The sequence below is a fragment of the Anneissia japonica genome, unplaced genomic scaffold (assembly GCF_011630105.1).
Source record: "Anneissia japonica isolate Jap-2015-1 unplaced genomic scaffold, ASM1163010v1 scaffold287921_len548085_cov176, whole genome shotgun sequence".
Taxonomy (NCBI): Eukaryota; Metazoa; Echinodermata; class Crinoidea; order Comatulida; family Comatulidae; genus Anneissia; species Anneissia japonica.
Window position 1 is genome coordinate 338,848 of NW_022750794.1, and position 20,796 is coordinate 359,643.

Consider the following 20,796-nt stretch of genomic DNA (forward strand, 5'->3'; position numbering starts at 1 on the left):
AGGCAGCACTTAGAGACTAAACTTGGATGTTATTTATTCAACATGAGCTTTCTCTGGCAGTTAATGCCAGCTTCAATGACACACCTGATGAAGCTGGCATTGACTGCCAGCGAAAGCTCGGGTTGAATAAATAACATCAAGTTAGTCTCAGAGTGCTGCCTTTTAATTTTCTTTGTATATCGTAAATTGCTAATGCATCTCAATTATAATAACCCTGCCAAGTGGCATAAGGAATCAAACAGTTATGTAATAATAATATCAAAACTACCAATTATAATTTTAATATACCTGGCTGTTCTAAAGATGAATTTACTAATATTATTAATAACCATTTCTCTAGTATTTGTAATGCAATCGCTCCACTCAATTTACATGATCTATTCACTTATTTACCAGCCACTTGACCTCCGCCTTTAGTTTATGTTGGGCAAGTTTTGAGTGCTCTTGTTAAACTTAATCTTAAAAAGGCTGGTCACTCCGATGAACCTCCTATTAGATTATATAAGGAATTTGCTTCTGAGCTTGCTTTGCCGATCACTAATATATTTAATTTGTCATTAAAGGAAGGAATTTTTTAATGATCTGTGGAAAAAGCCACAGCTGTACCCATACCCAAAATTAAGAATCCTAAATCTGTTGTGGACCTGCGGCCCATTTCTTTAACTTGCATTCTGGCCAGAGTTTTTCAATCCTTTATTGTTAATTGGATTCTTATGACATTAGGGATAACCTTGATGCCATACAATTTGGCAGTAGAAAAAATTGTTTGACAACCCACTATTTAGTCAGCCTTATTGACACTATAGGATATTGAAAAGGGTGGGAGTTACAGTATGTCAACTTCTGCGCCATTGACTTTACCAAGGCGTTTGATGTGAGATCGTCCTTAAATCCCATCATCTGCAGCTTTCTTAACGGCCGTTTTTCCAACACCAAGTTTGCAGGGATCAAGTCACCATACATGTCACTCTTCTGTGTCCACTTGGTCCGGCGTTCTTCTTGATTCTCATTTATGCATATGTTGATTGCTGCAGAAGATGCAAATATATGGACAATCTCACCCTTGGTGAGACTGTTTGTATAGGTGAAATGTCTTCTATGCATACTATGCTGGATAATCTAAGTGGTTGGTGTACTTCTAAAAATATGATCCCAAATCCAACAAAATGCCATATTATGGTTGCTAATTTCCTTAAGAATAAACCTGATGATATTGTATCGTCTTCATTTAGCCTTGATGATAAACTTTTAGATGTTGTCGATAACATGAAACTCCTTGGAGTTATTATTCAAAATAACTTAAAATGGGAACTTAATACAAATAATATTATCTCAAGAGCTTTTCAAAGGTTACTTTCCTTTACAGTATGCATCCTTTAGAAAGCTAACATTTCAACTGCTGACTTTTTAACTGTCTGTGTGGCCTATAAGGCCTATTTTGGAGTATGCTACCCCAGTGTGGTATGGTGCTATTACTAAACACATTTCCAAGTCTATTGAAAGGGTACAAAAGAGAGCTTTTCGTATAATCTTAGGATGTACGGTAATTATTTGCACTATGACCATGCCCTCTCTGTTACTGGATTACCAACCCTTGTGACAAGAAGGAAAAGACTAGTTTTGTCTTTTCTAGAAAGTTTGTTGCTGTCTGACATGTTCAGAGATTTTCTTCCCTCCTATCATCAAGTGACTACAGTAGGTCTGTTAGATCGAATCGATTGCTTAATTGAAGTTCCTTTCTGTAGAACCACAAGAATGAAAAATTCATCTATGTTGTGGACAGACGAGAGTACTGGTACTGGTTTACCGGGTAGCTCAGACATGAAGAGACCCTTTTAGGGCAAAGAAAGTTACTATATGAGCTAGTCCACACCTGAACACTGGTTTACCGGCCAGCTCAGACACGAAGAGACCCTTGGGGCAAAGGAAGTTACTGTATGAGTTACTGTAGTCCATGATTTTTGTGCTCTGATCTTCACGAAATAGCGCTTATAAATTATGTATGTAATTGCATAATTCACAATATTTTCAATGAGATTTATTCAATCATAAGGTTGGAAGTAGTCACTTCCTGGAAATCTGTTAAAGTGAGGTTTTTCAAACGCATTTAATCGCATTTGGCTGCTGTGCATAGTGGAACCCATCAGCACTGAATTTCAGGGACACTATTGATCTTATAGTAGTCAAAATATGCACGTATTGTGAAAATGCAGGCAATGGGCTGTTTTTCAAGAGATTCTTGCTTGCTTGAAAGAATGCGGGATGCTGTCTTGATTTTCAGGAGATGCCCTGGACTTGCGGGAGACCTGCAATCAATCAATCAATCAATTATTCATTTAATCAGTATTGCTAAATAGGGAGCCTCGCAAAATAAAGCAACGCGTATACGAGTGGACCACGCGATGCGATTAAGGGCAGTTTAATCCCATAGTTGGCCACGCGTTGGGATTATTTTCCTGGGCTACTCCACTTCGTAGTGGGGAATTGATAACAGGCTTAGTGTAAAAACCCAATTAACACAAACAAAAACGTCTCGTTGGCATTGTTTGCATGTCAAGTGCTACAATGAAAATAGAAACCAGAACTCATGGGTAGCAGTTTCAAGGGTTTCATTTTCTCTTCCAATTTGTTTTTCTCTTAATAACAACATTAATATTTTGCTATATTGGACTTGTATTGTACAAAAAATAAATATTGCTTGTTTTTATATCACTTTCCCCCACCCCTTGAAGTCCGACCCTTAGTTTCTTAGTTAATATCCAGTTCAGTTGTATATATTTTATGCGTTTTTTTGGGGTTTTTTTTCTATTTTTAGGCTGTATATGATATCTGTACACTGTGGGTAAATGATCACTGCATAGAAGCAATTGAGACTTTTGACAAACTTGTGAAACGTGTTAGGGCAAGCTCCATGTCATCAACGAAAAGTCTTTACTTTACAGACTTACACGATACGAGTAAGAGAGTTCAAAAGGTCACCGATACGGATATGTTTGGTTGGAGTGGAATTTTAAGCGTGTTTTCCTCAGACGAGTAAGTACATCAATTTCTATAATTATAAAAGATCACTTTGCAGAATTAGAAGTTTATTTGGCTTGTCTGTTGAGTTTGTATAGGAGGTCATGTGAAATATATGTCACTTCTTATCCAATCTTAATGGGCCAGTTGATTGGCTGAGCCGTTAAGTCCTGCAACCATAATATCAGCGCTGGTTGAGTGCCACGCTCTGGGAGTGGAACAAGTCTTCTAAGGACTATAAATTTTAGGTTGTGTGTGTAAACAAATAGGCTTGTGTGCAGTTTTATAAAGAATTCCCAGTTCATCTTTTAAGATGAGTAAGGGGTTTACCGATCCATAACAGCCCCTGTTGTAGACAGACAAGAGTAGCTGGTAAGGGTGCAGGAAGTTACTGAACGAGATATGTCCACGCATAGAGAGGCATGAGTGTTAGGTTTGGTGGATACCGGCTCTGTACAAATATGCACTATTGTTAATACTTTTTCTACATAGTAAAAATAGATAAAAATAAACTAATTATACAGTACGTTTTCTTAAGATAAATAGCAGTATTAACTTTTTTAAAGTAAAATGAAAATTTTCATAATAATAATTACATTAGAAACCGCATAGATTCTATACGATTATAAACCACATTTTGAACTTTCAAAATATTGTTTTGGTTTTTTTTCTTAATTTTTTTTCCTGTACGGTATAATTAGATGAAATCTGTATAAGCTTTAACTGTTCATGCAAGTCATACAAAACCACACGTGACAAATTCAAGCAAAAAAAATTTCTTCAAAATAATACAAGGAAGATGGTGGCATCACATAAAAAGGAACGTGCCGTGCTTGTATCAGGGATGCCATAAACAATACAAATATTCGATAAAATTTAAGAAAATTTAATCTAAACAATATATATGAAAAATACAGTTCCATATTAATAATAATAATAATAATAATAATACAGTAGTTGAACCGAAGGTTGAAACCTCTGAATGAAAACAAAGCTGTGTGCCTGCAAACATATCGTCATTTGTCGGTTTTTGTGTCTACTGCCCCCAACGGGGATGTAGACACTATGTCATTATGTAGCAATTAAAGATGGCGGAAAATTGTAATTCCGGTTTAGGCATGATGGGTACTACTACCACGAGGTAGAGGGCGGTCTATTGACAATCGAATAGCATTCGGAACTCGAACAAAATTGCGTTTGAAACTCGAACATGCGTTATTGAGACGAAGCACGAGTTCGCCACGAACGCCTTTTACCGTCATTTGAAGGACACCCTCTGGAACTTGATAGTACTCTTCGTGATCAACGACATAACGTGGTAACTCCTAAAGTTACTCATTTTTAAAGTGTGTTTAGTGTAATATAGTACCGCTGGGAGCCTATTTTATCTTTTGGTCAGTGGATTACAACCTACGAACTCGCAAAATATTCTTGATAATTGAGGATGTTAATCAAAAGACCAATGCATTTTCCTCTATTCTGAATTGCACTTAATACAACAACCACTTTCCAATTCTCAAGAAAAGGAAGCGAATTTCTGACAAACCCTGGATGACCGTCAAGGTCAAGAGATTGATTGGCTCTACACCGAACATGTTCGGACATTTTGGTAAAACTAATGAATGGCGTAGCCTTCGCAACCTGGTTGAATTACTATTAAATTGACATAATGGTAAAAGTGGTAATGAAGCCGTGTTAGTCTAAACAATATACAAAGAAAATTAAAAGGCAGCAGTTAGAGACTAACTTGGATGATATTCAACATGAGCTTTCGCTGGCAGTTAATGCCAGCTTCAATGACACACCTGATGAAGCTGGCATTGACTGCCAGCGAAAGCTCGGGTTGAATAAATAACATCAAGTTAGTCTCAGAGTGCTGCCTTTTAATTTTCTTTGTATATCGTAAATCGCTAATGCATCTCAATTATAATTTATAAACTGCCAAGTGGCATAAGGAATCAAACAGTTATGTAATAATAATATCAAAATTACCAATTATAATTTTAATATTTTCAAGAGATTCTTGCTTGCTTGAAAGAATGCGGGATGCTGTCTTGATTTTCAGGAGATGCCCTGGACTTGCGGGAGACCTGCAATCAATCAATCAATCAATTATTCATTTAATCAGTATTGCTAACATTTGTCTCTAACCTGTACCTATCCCTTTCAACTCAATCATACTCTCCTTCCTTTCTTCTTTTTAAATTTTTCTAAACTAGTTTCTCAATCTAAAACATGGCCTATATTATGTACAGTACTTCTGCTTGACATGGCCATCAATCACATTTTGACACCTGTTACATTTCTTGAACTGTATCTTGGTACCAACTGATACTAGAAGAATCCGTCAAAGAACCTTCACTATACAATTTTTCAAATGTCATGTTACGATAATTCAAGGGCGAATCGGCACCCCACTTATTTTTTTTTTACAGAATTGACATTGGTGTCATTTTAGGTAGAATTCAATCAATTTTTTTAAGTACCGTACTGTAGGCTTTGCACAGATATACTATGCTGTGGTAGTGACATTCTTGTGTAAAATGGAATGTGTTAATGTTCATTTCAGTTCATGCAGTGGTATGGTGTTTTGACAGATGACCAATGGCTGGTAGCAACTTTTCCGATAATGGACTATGTTTTGATAAATTGTGACCTAGTTTGTGCAGTATAATCATGCTCTTATTTAAAGAAAGCGTTTTTGAAACTGCAAAGAATCTGTTGTTGCTTGGCCTACACAACGAACCTATCCCTTTTTAATCCATACAATGTTGGTGAACACAAATGAAAATTATAGACCTGCACTATCCTACTGCGAGAAAGGCTTCCTATAACCCTATCCAGATTTAATGACAAGGGGATTGACTTCATAAAGCAATCATTTTAAAGTTATTTTGGCCGCTGTTAGAAAACTAATTTCCTTAAAAAATGCCTTCAAGCATTTTTTCCTGAAGAATGGTCTGAGGTTTTCCTTCTATGTTTCAACAGCACTTGATTGATATTAAAAAATAATAATGTTGATCATCAATTGTCTGTTATCTAGGAGTAATGACATTGGGGTGGGGTGGTGCTGGTGGGGGCGCGAATGTTTCGTTGGAGCTTGATGTTATTAGTGAGGTGTCTTTAATGCCAAATAAGTTGAAATGAAGTAATTTTTAACTACTTGAGCTTTTATTCTTTTTGCAAAGCAAATTTTTAGTGGGGGATCATAGTGGAACAATCATTGTTATGGGAAGGGGCATGCTACCCTCCTCCCTGTAGATACGCCATTGTTGATATGATCATATATTGCAAGGTATTTGTATTATTCACTCATTTAAACAAATGTCCATGTTCTCCCTGAGGGAGTATCAGTTATGATTGTAACACTCAGACATACAAGAGTAGTACACATCCTGGACTGTCCTGAGTCTCACTGAACAGTTAGATACCAAAAGAGGAGGAAAATAAAAGACAGAAATATATTAATACAAAAATTCATTTTTACTTCTTACATATAAAAAAGACAAATTTCTTTAGCCTGTTTACTGCGTCTAAAAAAAAATTTCAAATCCCAGACGTGAAACTTACAATTAATTTTACTTGCCATCAATTGTTTGTTGTAACAGTGTATTTGACCTTAATAATCTAATGATGTTATAGTTAGCAGTGGAATACGCATTATATACAAGTATGTATTAATTTTACTAAGGATTTATTCATGTTAATAATTGTTCATAGTTTCGGAGTAAGTTTGAAGTAACGAGTTAAAAAAGTTCGAAAATTGAACAAGGGCACTACCAGGCACTGCTTCTGAACTTAGCAGGACAGCAGCTGTTGATAGGTCACTTATTGACATCTGTGACTCATTTTGCAATTTTAGAGTACAGTAAATCTGACCACATATTAATATGTGCTGATGACTATTAGATGACTTTTTATGACATAGTGTTAATTACTGCTATCTACTGCCTTGAACATTAATGTTGTGTATTTTGAATATAAGTACTTGCAAGTGTCGTTTACAATTTAATAGATACATTATTTCCCAGACATTATGAAGGGGCTGTGATATTTACTCGTTATCATTGTATAATTTCACTATGTACAATTATAAGAATTTAACTATACTAATGCAGTTTTTACTTTAAATACTGTATTAATGCTGCTTTATTTTTTCTGATACATTTTTTTAGATTATTTTTTTTTTAAACATATTCATCAACATCAGGCCGTATGCTAGATGCTAATCACGCTGCAATACTTTACCTGTCTGTTAACCAAGCAATCTAATAATTGTTTATAACATGTTATGTATTGATGGTGTTGATAATACCATAAGAGTAGCATAGAGTTAGCAAAGGTTCTGAATTCATGTTACTCATAGTGCAGGTGTAGGCTGGGGAGTGTGCGGATTCAGTCCTGCATTTTCATTTTTCACTCTCCCAGGCGAATCAGCCTACACCTCTGGTTCCGTACCCACCTACAGCTGGAGTGCTAACCGCACAGAACAGTTGACAGGTTTTCAAAAGTGCCATATTCTTAGCTATTCCATGCCATTAGCTCACATGCAAATTCAAGGATGCTGTTTCAGTCTCGGACAAAATAAAGTATCGCATTTTAGTTGACTTTGAGATAATATCATTTGGGTGTATAATAAACATTTTGGAATGAACTGTTAAACTTCAGGTTTCAATGATGTGTCATTTCAGAGATAGAAACACGTAACTTAAAGCGTGAAATTTAAAACCTCAGAAAAAAGCAGCCAAACAGGAAATATACCACACAGTTATTCTACATATCAATTAGTTATATATATTAACGAGTGATTCTTTGAAGTTGTTTTGTAAATAAATGTAATTTAAAACTTGTTTAAGCTGATGGAGTTATATCGGTTTGGAACTGTAAAATCTACCGGCTGGCGGTTGTACATAATATAGCAAAGCATGCACAAGCATGATTCAAACAATCGCACCACGATGATAAATCAAAAATTCAGTCACACTTGCAGCAAGGATCATTCAACTATGATCTGGTTATAGTACAAGTAGGAAAGCACCTGACATTTAGTAAGTGATCCAGCCCCAGTACTAGGGACTTGAACAGGTGTTGATTTTAAGTGGTCAAATAGACTAATTTTAAATGAAAACAGAATTAAAGAATTTTTGCCACATCTGTTAAACTATATTTTGCCTGAAACAATACCATGGTATATATTTATATCTCCGAATCGGTCACAATGCACTGACGAGACAAGCAGATATTTACTCCGGAGATATGAAGGTATTTCAGCGCAAGCATAAAAAATTGGGCTTTTTTTGTCATAAATAATATGCAGTATGGTTTCAAATTAAATATTATGGCCGTACATTTAGACAGCCATTTGCATTGCAAATCAGTATATGCTATGGTCTCTGTAAAATCTACTGTGTATTTTTTTATCCAAGTGCGATATGATTCAGCTAGTCTCAGCTATCCTTCCTCCAAGTAAAATTTTATCCAGTGAAAACACAGCATCAGACAAATGTTGTTTAGGTACAGTAATGGCATTTTTTTTTTCCATTTTTCTTTATATTCAGTAACATTTATTTCATAATAGTCAAAGAAAAAAGTTACATTTACACTGAAAAGATGCAGACTTTAATTACATTAAGGTCAAAACAGTATAGTTAGTAAGAAATAAATAAGATAGACCATTAATGTCTTCTTCAGCAACCTTAGTTTTTTCTCCATTTTTCTTTATAGTCAGTGCCACTAAGATTTATTTCATAATGTTCAAAGAAAAAAAGTTTCATTTACACTGAAAAGATGCATAGAATTAATTACAAAGGTGAAAACAGTATAATAGTAAGTATATAAGATAGACCATTAATGTCTACCTCAATTTGAACTTCGTAATAAATTGGCATTGGCAAAGTTCTTGTGCAGTATATAGTAACTAATACATGATTGTATTAATTAAATGCTAATTAATAAGCTTGAAATGATATAGGAGGATCTCGAATTATTTTTTTTTTTAAATGAACCAAAGAATGAAGCTATATGGTTTATACTATATTCAAAAATTTTTAAATTATAAATTGGTATTGAAATAAACTCTTACTGATTCTTTCATAAGAATAATTGGCTTTGTTAATATCTGTCAGATTTTTTTTTTTGACTTTTTTTGATATAAACTTATATTTTAAGCTTTTTGTTGTTTTCTTGGTTGGAATTTATAGGATGTCATTAAGGTCACCATCACTTGACCTGAGTTTAAAGGATGCTAAAGAAAGTGTGAAGCTATAATTATGACATTTATTCTAGCACATTTAGTGATTTTAATGATGAACATTTATTTTCAATTTATTTCCTTGATTTTGTTGTCATATTTTAATTTTTTATACTGGTAATATTTTAAGTCAGTTATATTATTTCATATTAGTGAATGAGAACAAGTTATTTTTTGTTATTTTTAGTATTTTAAATAAACATTGTTAAATTTAAATAGTGTCTAGTTTACCTATTAATACCAATCTACTCGACTTAAACCAATTTAAAATGACAGTAAAGCCAACTGAGCTATTATGTATGCGTAATTTTACATTCCAATGCTATCGTCACACACATTTTTGGCTGGTTGTAGTATTAATAAAAGTGGGTAAAATTGTTTGACTGAATAATACACTCAAAAGTGTCCCCTTATAATATATGAGTTGGCCGTAGCAAAGGCACTTGGTTAGTTATTAGATTTCCAAATTGTTAATAACTCTCTCAACTTCTTTTTTTGCTCCATGAGTATCTTTGATGGATACTGGTGCATTGTAAATGTACACTATTTATTAATTATTATTATTAATTATTGTTATAGATACTTTAAGTCAGTATAAATAATATTTTATATTGTCATAATTATTGTTGAATTTTGCCATTCATATAGACAGAATTGGCAACTAGAGGCACTATACTTACCCTTGTTTTGTGTCTGGAAAAGTGTCCCCTTTAAAGGGGGATGTCTCAAAGGATGGGTTCTACTATAGTATGTTGATATTTAAATGCATTAATTTTCTTTCGTTTTTATTTTAGTATTTCAAAATTGTATATGTGATTTAGTATCAAACAAATTATTCTGAATTTAGAGAAGGAAGGTTGCCTTGTTGTTTGGAAAGATTGACAAAATTCTTGGCAGAACTTACGAATTTAATGAAAATTTCAATGCCACCATTTTTGGAGCAAACTGTGTTGATGCGAGCAAATTATCAGGCTGCCTCAGGCTTCCACGCGTGCTGTTACCTGTAAGTGCTTGTCGTCTGCGGCTCAGGCTAATTTTCTATTCTCTCTTCAGGTTGGCTCTAAGGGTTACAGTCTGCAGGAAATATCTGAAAACACCTAGCCCAGGGGTAATGCTAGTTGTATGGTACTGCTCTACTCCGCCACCGTCAAAATAATTTTATTATTGTTTTTAAACATGTTTATCTATATTTTATTGTATTTACAGTGTATTGGAAATCACATTCTAAATTGAGAAGCCTGTCACATACAGAATAAAACATTTTTTTGTAGTTTCACATTATTTTATACAATAACATAATACTGTATCAAGCTGTTATTTCCTAATGCTAAATTGCAAGAAATTCTGCATTGGGGAATATTTCAAGTGATAAAGTGATAATAATATTAATAGTGATTTGTATAGATTCTGAAATGTGTTGCTTGGCATGAATTTTATTACATAAATCAAGGTGGGGCTTGGTCGGGTGTCGCTCAAAATCTCTCGAAAATGGTCCAGGGATGAAACCCCCAAAACTATGACAAGGGCCAGGCTTTCAAAGCTTTTTTAATTGATTCTAGAGTCCATTAATTTGTAAAAAAATTAATTGTGTTCTCCTCCATTGAGGGCCTTGCCTTTCCCCGAATTTCCCCACTGGCGCCACACTTGTTGATGCTATAATGATTGAGTACTTAACTATAAATAATTATTTAAATTCTAAAGTCTGAATATTCCAAATGTGTCAATTGAATATGATAATCTTGAGTAAATCTAATGAATATTTACGAGTATAAATGAATATAGATGTTCAGTAGTGTTCAGCAATGCCAATGATAATTTACAATTATGAGAGCATTTAATTATATTGATGAGCTGTTATTATTTTAGCATAGTAAATCTATGGTTATTAATGATAATATATCTGCATGTCTTTATTTGTGACACTGAACTTTAAATTAAGTTTTTTAAACTATTTTGTAATCATGAAGCGAAGTTTCACAAGTCAGTCTTGGTAGGGTTATTTGTTGATATTAGGATGTTGCAAATTGCTTGCGTTTCCTTTGAGATTAATACGTGGACAGAAAGGAGCGGTGGTATTACCTGAAGGATTATGTATACATTGCTCTGCCCCTTGCGTCTATTATTGTTGTTGTTGTTGCTGTTGTAATGGACCTTTCTGTGGTGTCAATCAAGCTTAACAACTGACCAATCAAAAACAGGACCAGTAGTATGTGTGTGTCCTACAAACTCATTAAGTGTGTGTGTGTGTGCTTACGTTTTTACACTTTACTTTATTTTGATTGCAGAAATAAGTGGACATTGTCACTCAGTGCCTTGGTTCTGCCTGTGACAGACCGTCTGTTTGACATCTGCAGCACTTCTATCTTGGATGCTGCTGTGGAACTGGTCCAGTTGTTGGTCAAAAAGTATGGCAAGGAAGTAGAGAAGAACCACAGTAAAGGTGAACATCTTTCTACAAACGGAAAATTACAGCTGCAAGACAGATTAATATTTTCATTTTGTAGGCCTTAATTTTCAATCATGGGCTAATTTGAGCCACACCCCCAACACAATTTTTCAAAATTAAATAGTCATGTGGGAAAAGGAGGAATTAAATTAAAATTTGTTGTTTAAAGGGTTGTTTCCAGCCATCTAGAAGTGCCATACATAACATTTCTGGATCTCCACTGTGAATGGTTCCTTGTGGATATTGTAAATAAGCAATGTTTTATATAAGTTAAAAGCGTAAATAAAAGTATATTATATGACTTTTAGTTTTGTATGTTAAATATTGAAAATAATATGTGAATCATAGTCTGTATCAGACATTACTCCTATAAGGAATATTATGAATTTTCTATCAATATTCTTTGCTTAATTCATTATATGTTTGCCACTGTTTTTGTAAAAGTTAATGTCTACATAATTGTATTTTAATTATTGTTTTGTTTTTTGCCTTCCAGGAGTAATACGGACAAAATACCGTGACGAGTGTCGATCGTGTTACATATGGTTTAGTAAAATCCGCTTCCGTATTGAAGACATGATTTGGAAGGAACAGGATCAAAGTGGTGGCATTGAATCAGATGGCTTACTACACTCCTCTCTCCTCCATTCGGTCTATGAGGTTTTGAAACCATTCGATGCCAAATCTTAGACATTTCACCTTTTATATGAAGCAAGATATTTTTTCATTTCATTTTTACGCCGAAAGAAAATGACTCCAATTTTACTGGATAGAAATGGTGCTTTGTGTATTTATGAGAATTGTTAGAAAAAATTGGATTGTTATAGACGGATCCACAGTGATTATTCTCCCTATCTGCAGATGCCATAGCTGGTCGTGGTGGGGGAGTCTTAAGTACAGTATTATCTGCTACAAAGGTAAATACTGGAATTATAGTACGTACTGTACAGTATTTTGATTTTGTCGTAATCTATTCTAAACGTGGAGGGGGACCCCCAAGAAGGCAATGGCAGCACCGATAGAGACCACCATTTCCTATTGGATTTATCTGTAGGATTTGAACCAGGGAACATGGGATTAGAACATAACAACTACAGCTCTATTAGCTAAGATAATGGAACTTGAAAATTGAGATAATCTTGATGCTGATTAAATTAAGAACTGTAAACAGTAATGCAAACACACATGGAAACATCTCCACTAATACCTAACAACCAAGTATTATGACTGAATTGAAGATTTTGAGATTATTGAATTATTAGTAGGAAAATGGAGACATAAGGAAGAAACAATTTGTTGAAAATCTCAATTTGGCAAAAGTCATCCGGCAGATCTGGTTGAATGGACTTTGGTATCATATTAAATTTAATTTTGCTCATGCCAATGGTGATACCCATCAACACTGATTTCTGTGAGACAATTGCAAATAAAGTATTAAAAACATGCAAATACTATATGAATATGCAGAAGATGTAATATTTTCCAAGAGATTCTTGCTTGCATGTGAGAGTGCAGGAGGCCATCCCGATTTCCGCAAGACTCATGACTTGCAGAAGATTTAAGAACCATGAAATTATTAGAGATCTGGATTGTCTAACGGAGAAAATGGAGACACAATAAAGAAACAGTTTGTTGTAAATTTCGAAGATACAATTGATATCTTGGACACAAGTGATTATATTCATCAAGGCAACCTCATCCAAAATGCTCTTACATTTTAATAGCAAATGTTATACAGTTTTTTTTTTAACTACAGCTACTTGGGATTATCTAGCCGAAAAAATGGAGACACAAGAAAGAAAAATTTTGTTGGAAAGTTCAAAGATACAATCAAGATCTTGGACAAAAGTCACCATTTTAATCAAGGCAAACTCATCTAAAATTCTCTTGCTTTCAACAAATATCCAGTTGGGTCTAACAACATCTGGGATTATCTAGCAGAGAAAATGGAGACACAAGAAAAGAAACATTTTGTTGGAAGTTTCATATCTAGCATATTATCTAACATGACTCAAACATGTATTTTCATGATATTTTGAGGTTATACAAAGCTAGGTCATATCTTAAACTGTGTCACAATAGACAAGGGTCCTCTAGTAGGCTGAGTCAGAATTGCTGGAGTATTGAATGGGATTAAGTTTTGAGTGGCAGACCTAAAGTTAGACTTTACTTTCAACTGGTTTTATAAAAACCTCAGTAGCATTCACACATATTTTGGATCAGTAAGCATTATGGGGATTTTTAATGCATTATAGGCTTTTGTGCAGGTGTTACTGGGACAGTGATCATATTATTCTATCTCATATATTTTAAAATTTAAACAGTGGTTTAACTTTGGCAGTATGTTGGACTAGTTGTTGTGTTTAAACTTAAAAGTTAATTTAGATTTATTTCTTTCTTTTCAATAGCAAAACCGTTAGGAAAACGAAACAATACAGAAAACGGTCATGAAAAATTAGACTACAGTGAAGAAAATTTTTTTTTTAATGATATTGGGTGTTGTATGATATACATACAGTACATATTTACATTTCTAAATTTACTGTTGAACCACTTTGGAAATCATTACTTAACACTGGAAACCGAAAGTGTCATTAAGGTAAACTTAAACCGGGCACAAACTGTGCCAACGGATGGTTGTTAGATGTAATTCCTTGGAAAACGTGATGAGGCATGAGCAACAGCTCATTTTCCAAACAATCCACTCGCACTGCTTTACCACCGACAATCAATAGATGACACCTTGCGTCGAGTACTTAGACAGTGGAGATAGATATGAATGTATATTTTAGGAAAAGAGATTCATGAATTTTAAATTTATCATCTGAATAACCACTCTTTATCATTGTTGCAGTCATTTTTTGTGCAATTGTTATATTTTTGAGTCAGCATATGATGATATCATAGAGAATATTTAACATATTTTATCTATAATTTATAGTTCATATTTGAAAAGTAAGTAGAAATTGTCAATTTAACCAACTGGTATTTTTTATATGAAGTATCGTTATAAAAATTGAAAGAAAAAATCAATATGGGTAAATATAAGGATGAATTATTTTAAAAGCATTATAATATATAATACAGTATATAACAATGCTTCCTCATTACTGTACTCTTGATTAGCTTAGGCCTATCATTTTTAGTATTATTTTAAACTGGGAAATAAAGCTATATATTTTTAATTGTGTGAGAACTAGATACTTGTATTATTTATGTATTTTCTTTAAATTAATGGCAGCATAAATTGCCAAAATATTTTACAGAATTGTGTAAACTTTTTTGGCAAAAAAAAGTATTGATGTGTTTAATTTATAATAACAATGCTTCCTCATTACTCTTGATTAGCTTAGGTCTATCATTTTTAGTATTATTTCCAACTGGAAATGAAGCTATACATATTTAATTGTGTGAAAATTGGATAGTTGTATTATTTATTTATTTTCTTTAAATTAATGGCAGTAACAAATTTTGCCAAAACCTTTTACAGAATTGTTTACTGTACACTTTTTTTGGCAAAAAAAGTGTTGATGTGTTTAATTTTCAGATTTTTAAAATGAGAATACCATTATTTTATCATAATAATAGTTAGGTATGCTTCCATAATAATTCTCAATATGAAATCTTGGAACCTGGAAGCTATCAAATTGTGAATGTGTTAAAAAAGAAACTCGGAGATAATTTTCAATGTGATATCTTGGAACCTCAAAGCTATCAAATTTTAAAAAGAAACTCGGAGATGAATTCACTTTTTTTGTGATTTTCTGGGTGTTTCAGGTCTACATAGTTTATTGATTTACTGAATGTTTAACAACATTAGTGCTATTACACATTAATAATATTTCAAAATACTAATGAGATCATTTCATAATTCATTAATATAATTGGTTGTTTCCTCTTCCCAACTTGCAGATGATTAGTTGAAAGTTTTTAAGTGACGGCTGTTATTGACAGTTATGTGTTTTCACAATTAATTGATATTTCATCACTCTTCGATACTTTTGTGCGCAGTTACGTTTAAATTATGTTTTTAGATTATACTTTTGTGATGATGTCACTGAAATTTAACTAACTTCCCAATGGCATGCCCTGCAGTAGACTTGGACAAATTTAACTCAGTTTCTACCATTATAAAATTGTAGTACAGTGTTTGCTAATTTTTAGAAATTGTTATTTGTTTTCGGCTTTTTTCCATTTCATTCACTTAAATTTTAACATTTTTAAATGTACTTGACAATTTTGTAATTCATTCATTATTTAGCCAAAATAAACACACATATATAAAATAATTAAACAAAATAATAATAGTGTCTGTAGACTTTTGCTCTCTGAAAAACAACGTAACTCAATAATTGAATCGCAGGTGAACAATTTTAGAAATTGAAAGCAATTAGAAATTGCAAAAGCATCTTGAAATTTTTTTTATTAATATGTAACATGATAATGCTACAAAACTGTAATGAAATTATCGAATAATAGTTTATTTTGGTAATCAAACGTATTTTGTACAGACATCTGAGACAACAATATTAAAACATCAGATTCGTATAAAATTATAAAAAACAAGAAAACTGATATTTGAAGTATTGTTTTCACTGAGATTAAACATGTGATTGTAAGCGGTTCTTTTGTAGACTCAATTATATCTGATTACCAACTACCACAATTGTCGCGATAATTTTATCAAAGGAAGCAATATTAATATTTTCTCTCTTGCACAACTACGATCTTCAGAGTGAGGGAGTACTTTATATTGATATTATATAAACGATAACATTGATAAGTTTATTGATATTATATAAAACGATAACATTGATAAGTTATGCCATTTTACTGGCATATGAATTTGGTGTCTAACGAATGATGCACATTTGAATATATTTTCAGCAATATATAATATTTTTGTATAACCTTGATTGTGTTTGAAGAGACTTTATTTTTAAGATATATTTTCGGTAAAATAATATAGTGTTTTTTTTTCCCCAAATCGTATATCTTGTAAATTTACCTTGATGTTGTATTATAGTTTCAGTACTCTTCGTCTTTGTCTTTCATTTAAAATGCAATGTAGATCTGTGTGTGTATGAATCAAATACTGAAGTCCTGTCCAAACAACATAATTTCATTTGGCAAAAATATGACATGCTTAAATATTGTCATGATGACATCACATTATGACCATATATAGGCACATTATGACTATACATGTGCGTACAACAGTTTTTTTTATGAAAGAAAATTTTACAATTTGGGCAGAGCTTTAAGTCTCTAGACTTCAGAATCAGACAAAAATATGAATACAATGTCATATCTAGGAGTATTGTTTCCAATATTTATCTCAATATTGAGGATGTTTAATATGACGTATGTGAAAGTTAAGCCCTACGAGAAATATCGCTTAATTTGCAATTAAGTTTGGAAGTTTTTTTCATAGGTAATTTGATTTCAATTTACGCAGTGCCTTGTATCCGTACACTAGAAGACGTATGTAAAATTCAAATTTATTTTAATTTTATGACATATAATAATAATTGTTGTTGTAGTTGTTCTTGTTGCTGCTGGTATACAAAGTATCCCTTATTTCAGTGTACGTAAATGTTGTAATTAATTACTTAATTGGTCACAAGGATTGTGAATGTTATGAAAAAGTTAGTGCAGTATTACTTTGGTTAAATATAAAATGCATTTTTAAATACATAGTAGATGTAAAATTGTATCTTTAAAAATAATATATGGAGTGAAATTATGGTTTTCTGACTCCAAGCATGAATAACTTGTCAGCTGTTTTGGCTGAAGTAAGATATGAATTGCCAGTGAAAATTTGACACAGAATGGAAAACCATTTTCTTATCTCCCAACATGTTTTTCCAAAACATTTAACTCATACAGATCAATGTGTCTCAAAAAACCTGTCATGGATCTGCTAACAATGTGAAAATGTCCTTGCCTCCATTACCATCCAATTGGAAACAGTCATCAGCATAAGTTGAAATGTTTTTTTTAACAAGTGAACTAAACATGTAATTATGAATGTCATATCGATACCGAAGGAATTGTACCGAACATCTTAATAAAGGATGCCACATAATTTCTACTCGGGTTTTATCACCGGCTTATCGTGGAAGTCTGTAAATGTATATTATTTGTAAGATTGTGTATAAGTGTCAAAGAATTGTACATTTTTAAAATGCAGGTGTTTTTGTTGCATATGTGTCATTATGAAGCTATCTATTAATGTAGTATATGTTTTAAATGAGATAAATGAAGTGCTACTTAATTTTATAAATGCTGAAATCCTTCCATTATATTTTCCAGTAGCACTTAATACTTGTCTCTGTGCCCTGATTTAGAATGAAGACAAGTAATTTATTAGTTTGGATACGTTTTATTGGTAGCGCTTAAATTACTTCCATCTTACAAAACATTTGTATACCAGGTAATTTATACTTCTGTGTAATCATCTCATATCAACCTGCTCATGTATTTTTTTGTTTGGTTTTCAATAATTTATCATAATTCTATTAATCAACTCTCAATCCTGCTCTTATTGCAATCTATACCTTAATTTTGATCGTTAATACTGTAGAATGTGTTCTATGACAAGTTTTGTATAAAACATATAAAAGCGTCATGAAATAGTATAATAGTATTTGCTTCTGCAGGCAGTGTCTATGATTGTGCAGTTGTTTTTTGATCACGTGATGTATAACCAAGGAGCATAAAGATATTGAACGTATTAACAAATCTGTTGATAAACTTGAGATTCCAAATATATATATAATGATATTCTTATAATTTACCTGGTTTTCTGTGTTACTCTTGCTATTTTTTTCATCCATTAATAGAGTACTGCATAATCCTACCATGACTATATTGGAGGTGCGCATGCCCCTCCCCACAAAAAATGTTTGAAGCAAAAAAAAATAAATAAATAAATAAAAATAAATGCTCAGGTACAGTAGTACACCCTTAGCCTAAAAAAATGTTATGTTGGCGTAACGGACCCCAAAAAATAGGGTAGGTTTTTTTTTTACAGCCACAATATTAAGCAAAGGCCTTGAAATCTATTTTTGAAACATTTTGAGTGACTTAAGACCACGCCCACTTTGCACACGTGAAATTTAAGTAAAAATGTCTAGGGTCGGCCGAATTTTTTTAGGGTCAATTGGGTTACGCCAACATAAAATTGTTTTTTTTTTAGGCCGGCCTTAATTATCGAACGGCTCTCCCACAACCCCACCTCACCTTCGCGCCACCATACTCCCCTGTATGGCTATGCAACTTGAATATGGCTATGCAAGCTATATATAAATATAACATTATTATTATTATTATTATTATTAAATGAACAAATATACACAGTTTTCATAATCGTGGAAAACTATTAAAAATGCTTTGCAGTACCATGTTTCTGAAAAGATAGTTTTTTTGTGTTTCTTCATACCAAATAGTATAGAAGTTCTATAATACCCACCCCTTGTTATACCCTCAACAAAAATATAAACGAAAGTTTATGCAGAACATATGTACAATAGCTCAACCTTTTATTATTATTGCTACTATTTCGCTTTGCAAACCTTCAATCAACACTTAAAAAGTAGTACCACTAATCCTAGTGTATTAATCATAAATATATATTTGTATATGTTAAAATATTTAGGTGTTTTTTTTTTTAGTACCAACCGTTTTCCCCATAGGCCTATCACTTTTAATGTTTCAGAACAATTATTGCTAGTGGTGAAAAGAGCAGTGCCTTCTGCTGTTTTCTCTGTAAATCTCTGTCCTGTTGATATTGATAGGCCTATGCCTAAATATAATCATGATGACGTCACATCATGACCATATTATATAGGCACAGTATGACGCTATAATTATGTGTATACATTTTTTTTTTTTAAAAGAAAAATGTATCGTGTGGACAGAGGTTAAAGGTTTTTATTTTCGGCGCTGATGAAAAGCCCAGAGATTAGGGAGTTTTCGCAACCTTAGGAAACGATAACGTTAGTACGAATACGATACTCATTATCGTCATTTGTTCCTAAAACATACTTGAAAATACATCGCTGAATATGATCGTTGATTCGTGTAAAAAGGTAGGTGGCCTACGTGATATGCTACTATTGTTGATTTCATTTAGCCATTTTGCCAAATACCATACAGTATGTCATTCTGGACCGTTTTGGTTTATTGTCGTTTTGACTTATTGCCGTTTTGGTCCATTGCCGTTCTGGTCTGAGTGTTGTCGTTTTGGTTTTTTGCCGTTTTGGTCATTGTCGTTTTGTGTTTTTTGCCGTTTTGACCTGTTCCCAACATACAGTATATGACGTAGCCGCATTGGTTATCGTTTTCATAATTACGTAAGATTCCGAAAACTATATTGTCTGGGTAATAAATACCTTACGCTCTCTATAAAACTACACAGGCATTGCCGTTTTCCCCATTATTGATTTAATGTTATTGAAGTGTTACATTGTATACTGATTTCGAATTTCGAACCGTACAATAAAATCCAGTACTGATGGAAAATTACTGCCAATCCAGGTACCTCCTCATTTACATAGGCTGCTGTAACCATGAATATTTGCACAACCCTGGGTAAAGAAACCGCAAGTATAGTATCAAGATACAAGATACAGGATAAAATTTATTGTCTCCAGTTAAATAAACGAAGAAATTATAAAGCTCGCAAAAAGAACAATTCCAAGAAAATCACATTAAAACTGGTCAAGGAAAACAAAGAATCAACATCAAAATTCCATTAAAAAGCAGAGAAAAATTTTAAATTATAGAAGGCCTACAATATTTAAAGATAATGAAAAATGTTAGAAGCGAGCAAAAAGGGTTACACATTTTAGAAGGGAGAAACTCCCAAGAGGAAAAATCAAATAATCGTACACGGTTTATTTTTAGGAACTATTTGTTTCTTATTCATTGCATTGATATGCTTTACTACGATGTGTTGGATTGGATTGGATTTATTCGGTTTAAACACCAAGGATAGCCCACGAAAGTCACTCCTTCTGGTGGTGATTGGGCAGTACACCGGGAGACAATCCCCTACTCTTTTTCGAAGAGTGTACTG

General features: G+C 33.0%; 1 protein-coding gene across 3 annotated transcripts in view; it reads left to right on the forward strand.

Annotated features, from left to right (window-relative positions):
- LOC117121532 overlaps positions 1–18,513 on the forward strand; it is an 84,402-nt gene extending 65,889 nt beyond the window's left edge. For all 3 annotated transcript variants that reach the window (XM_033266759.1, XM_033266761.1, XM_033266760.1), the window contains exons 9-11: positions 2,816–3,033; positions 11,554–11,708; positions 12,211–18,513. In XM_033266759.1, coding sequence (XP_033122650.1) covers positions 2,816–3,033; positions 11,554–11,708; positions 12,211–12,404 — 567 coding nt within the window. In that variant the 3' untranslated portion in view covers positions 12,405–18,513. The remainder of the gene's footprint in view (positions 1–2,815; positions 3,034–11,553; positions 11,709–12,210) is intronic.
- Positions 18,514–20,796: the final 2,283 nt, after the last annotated feature.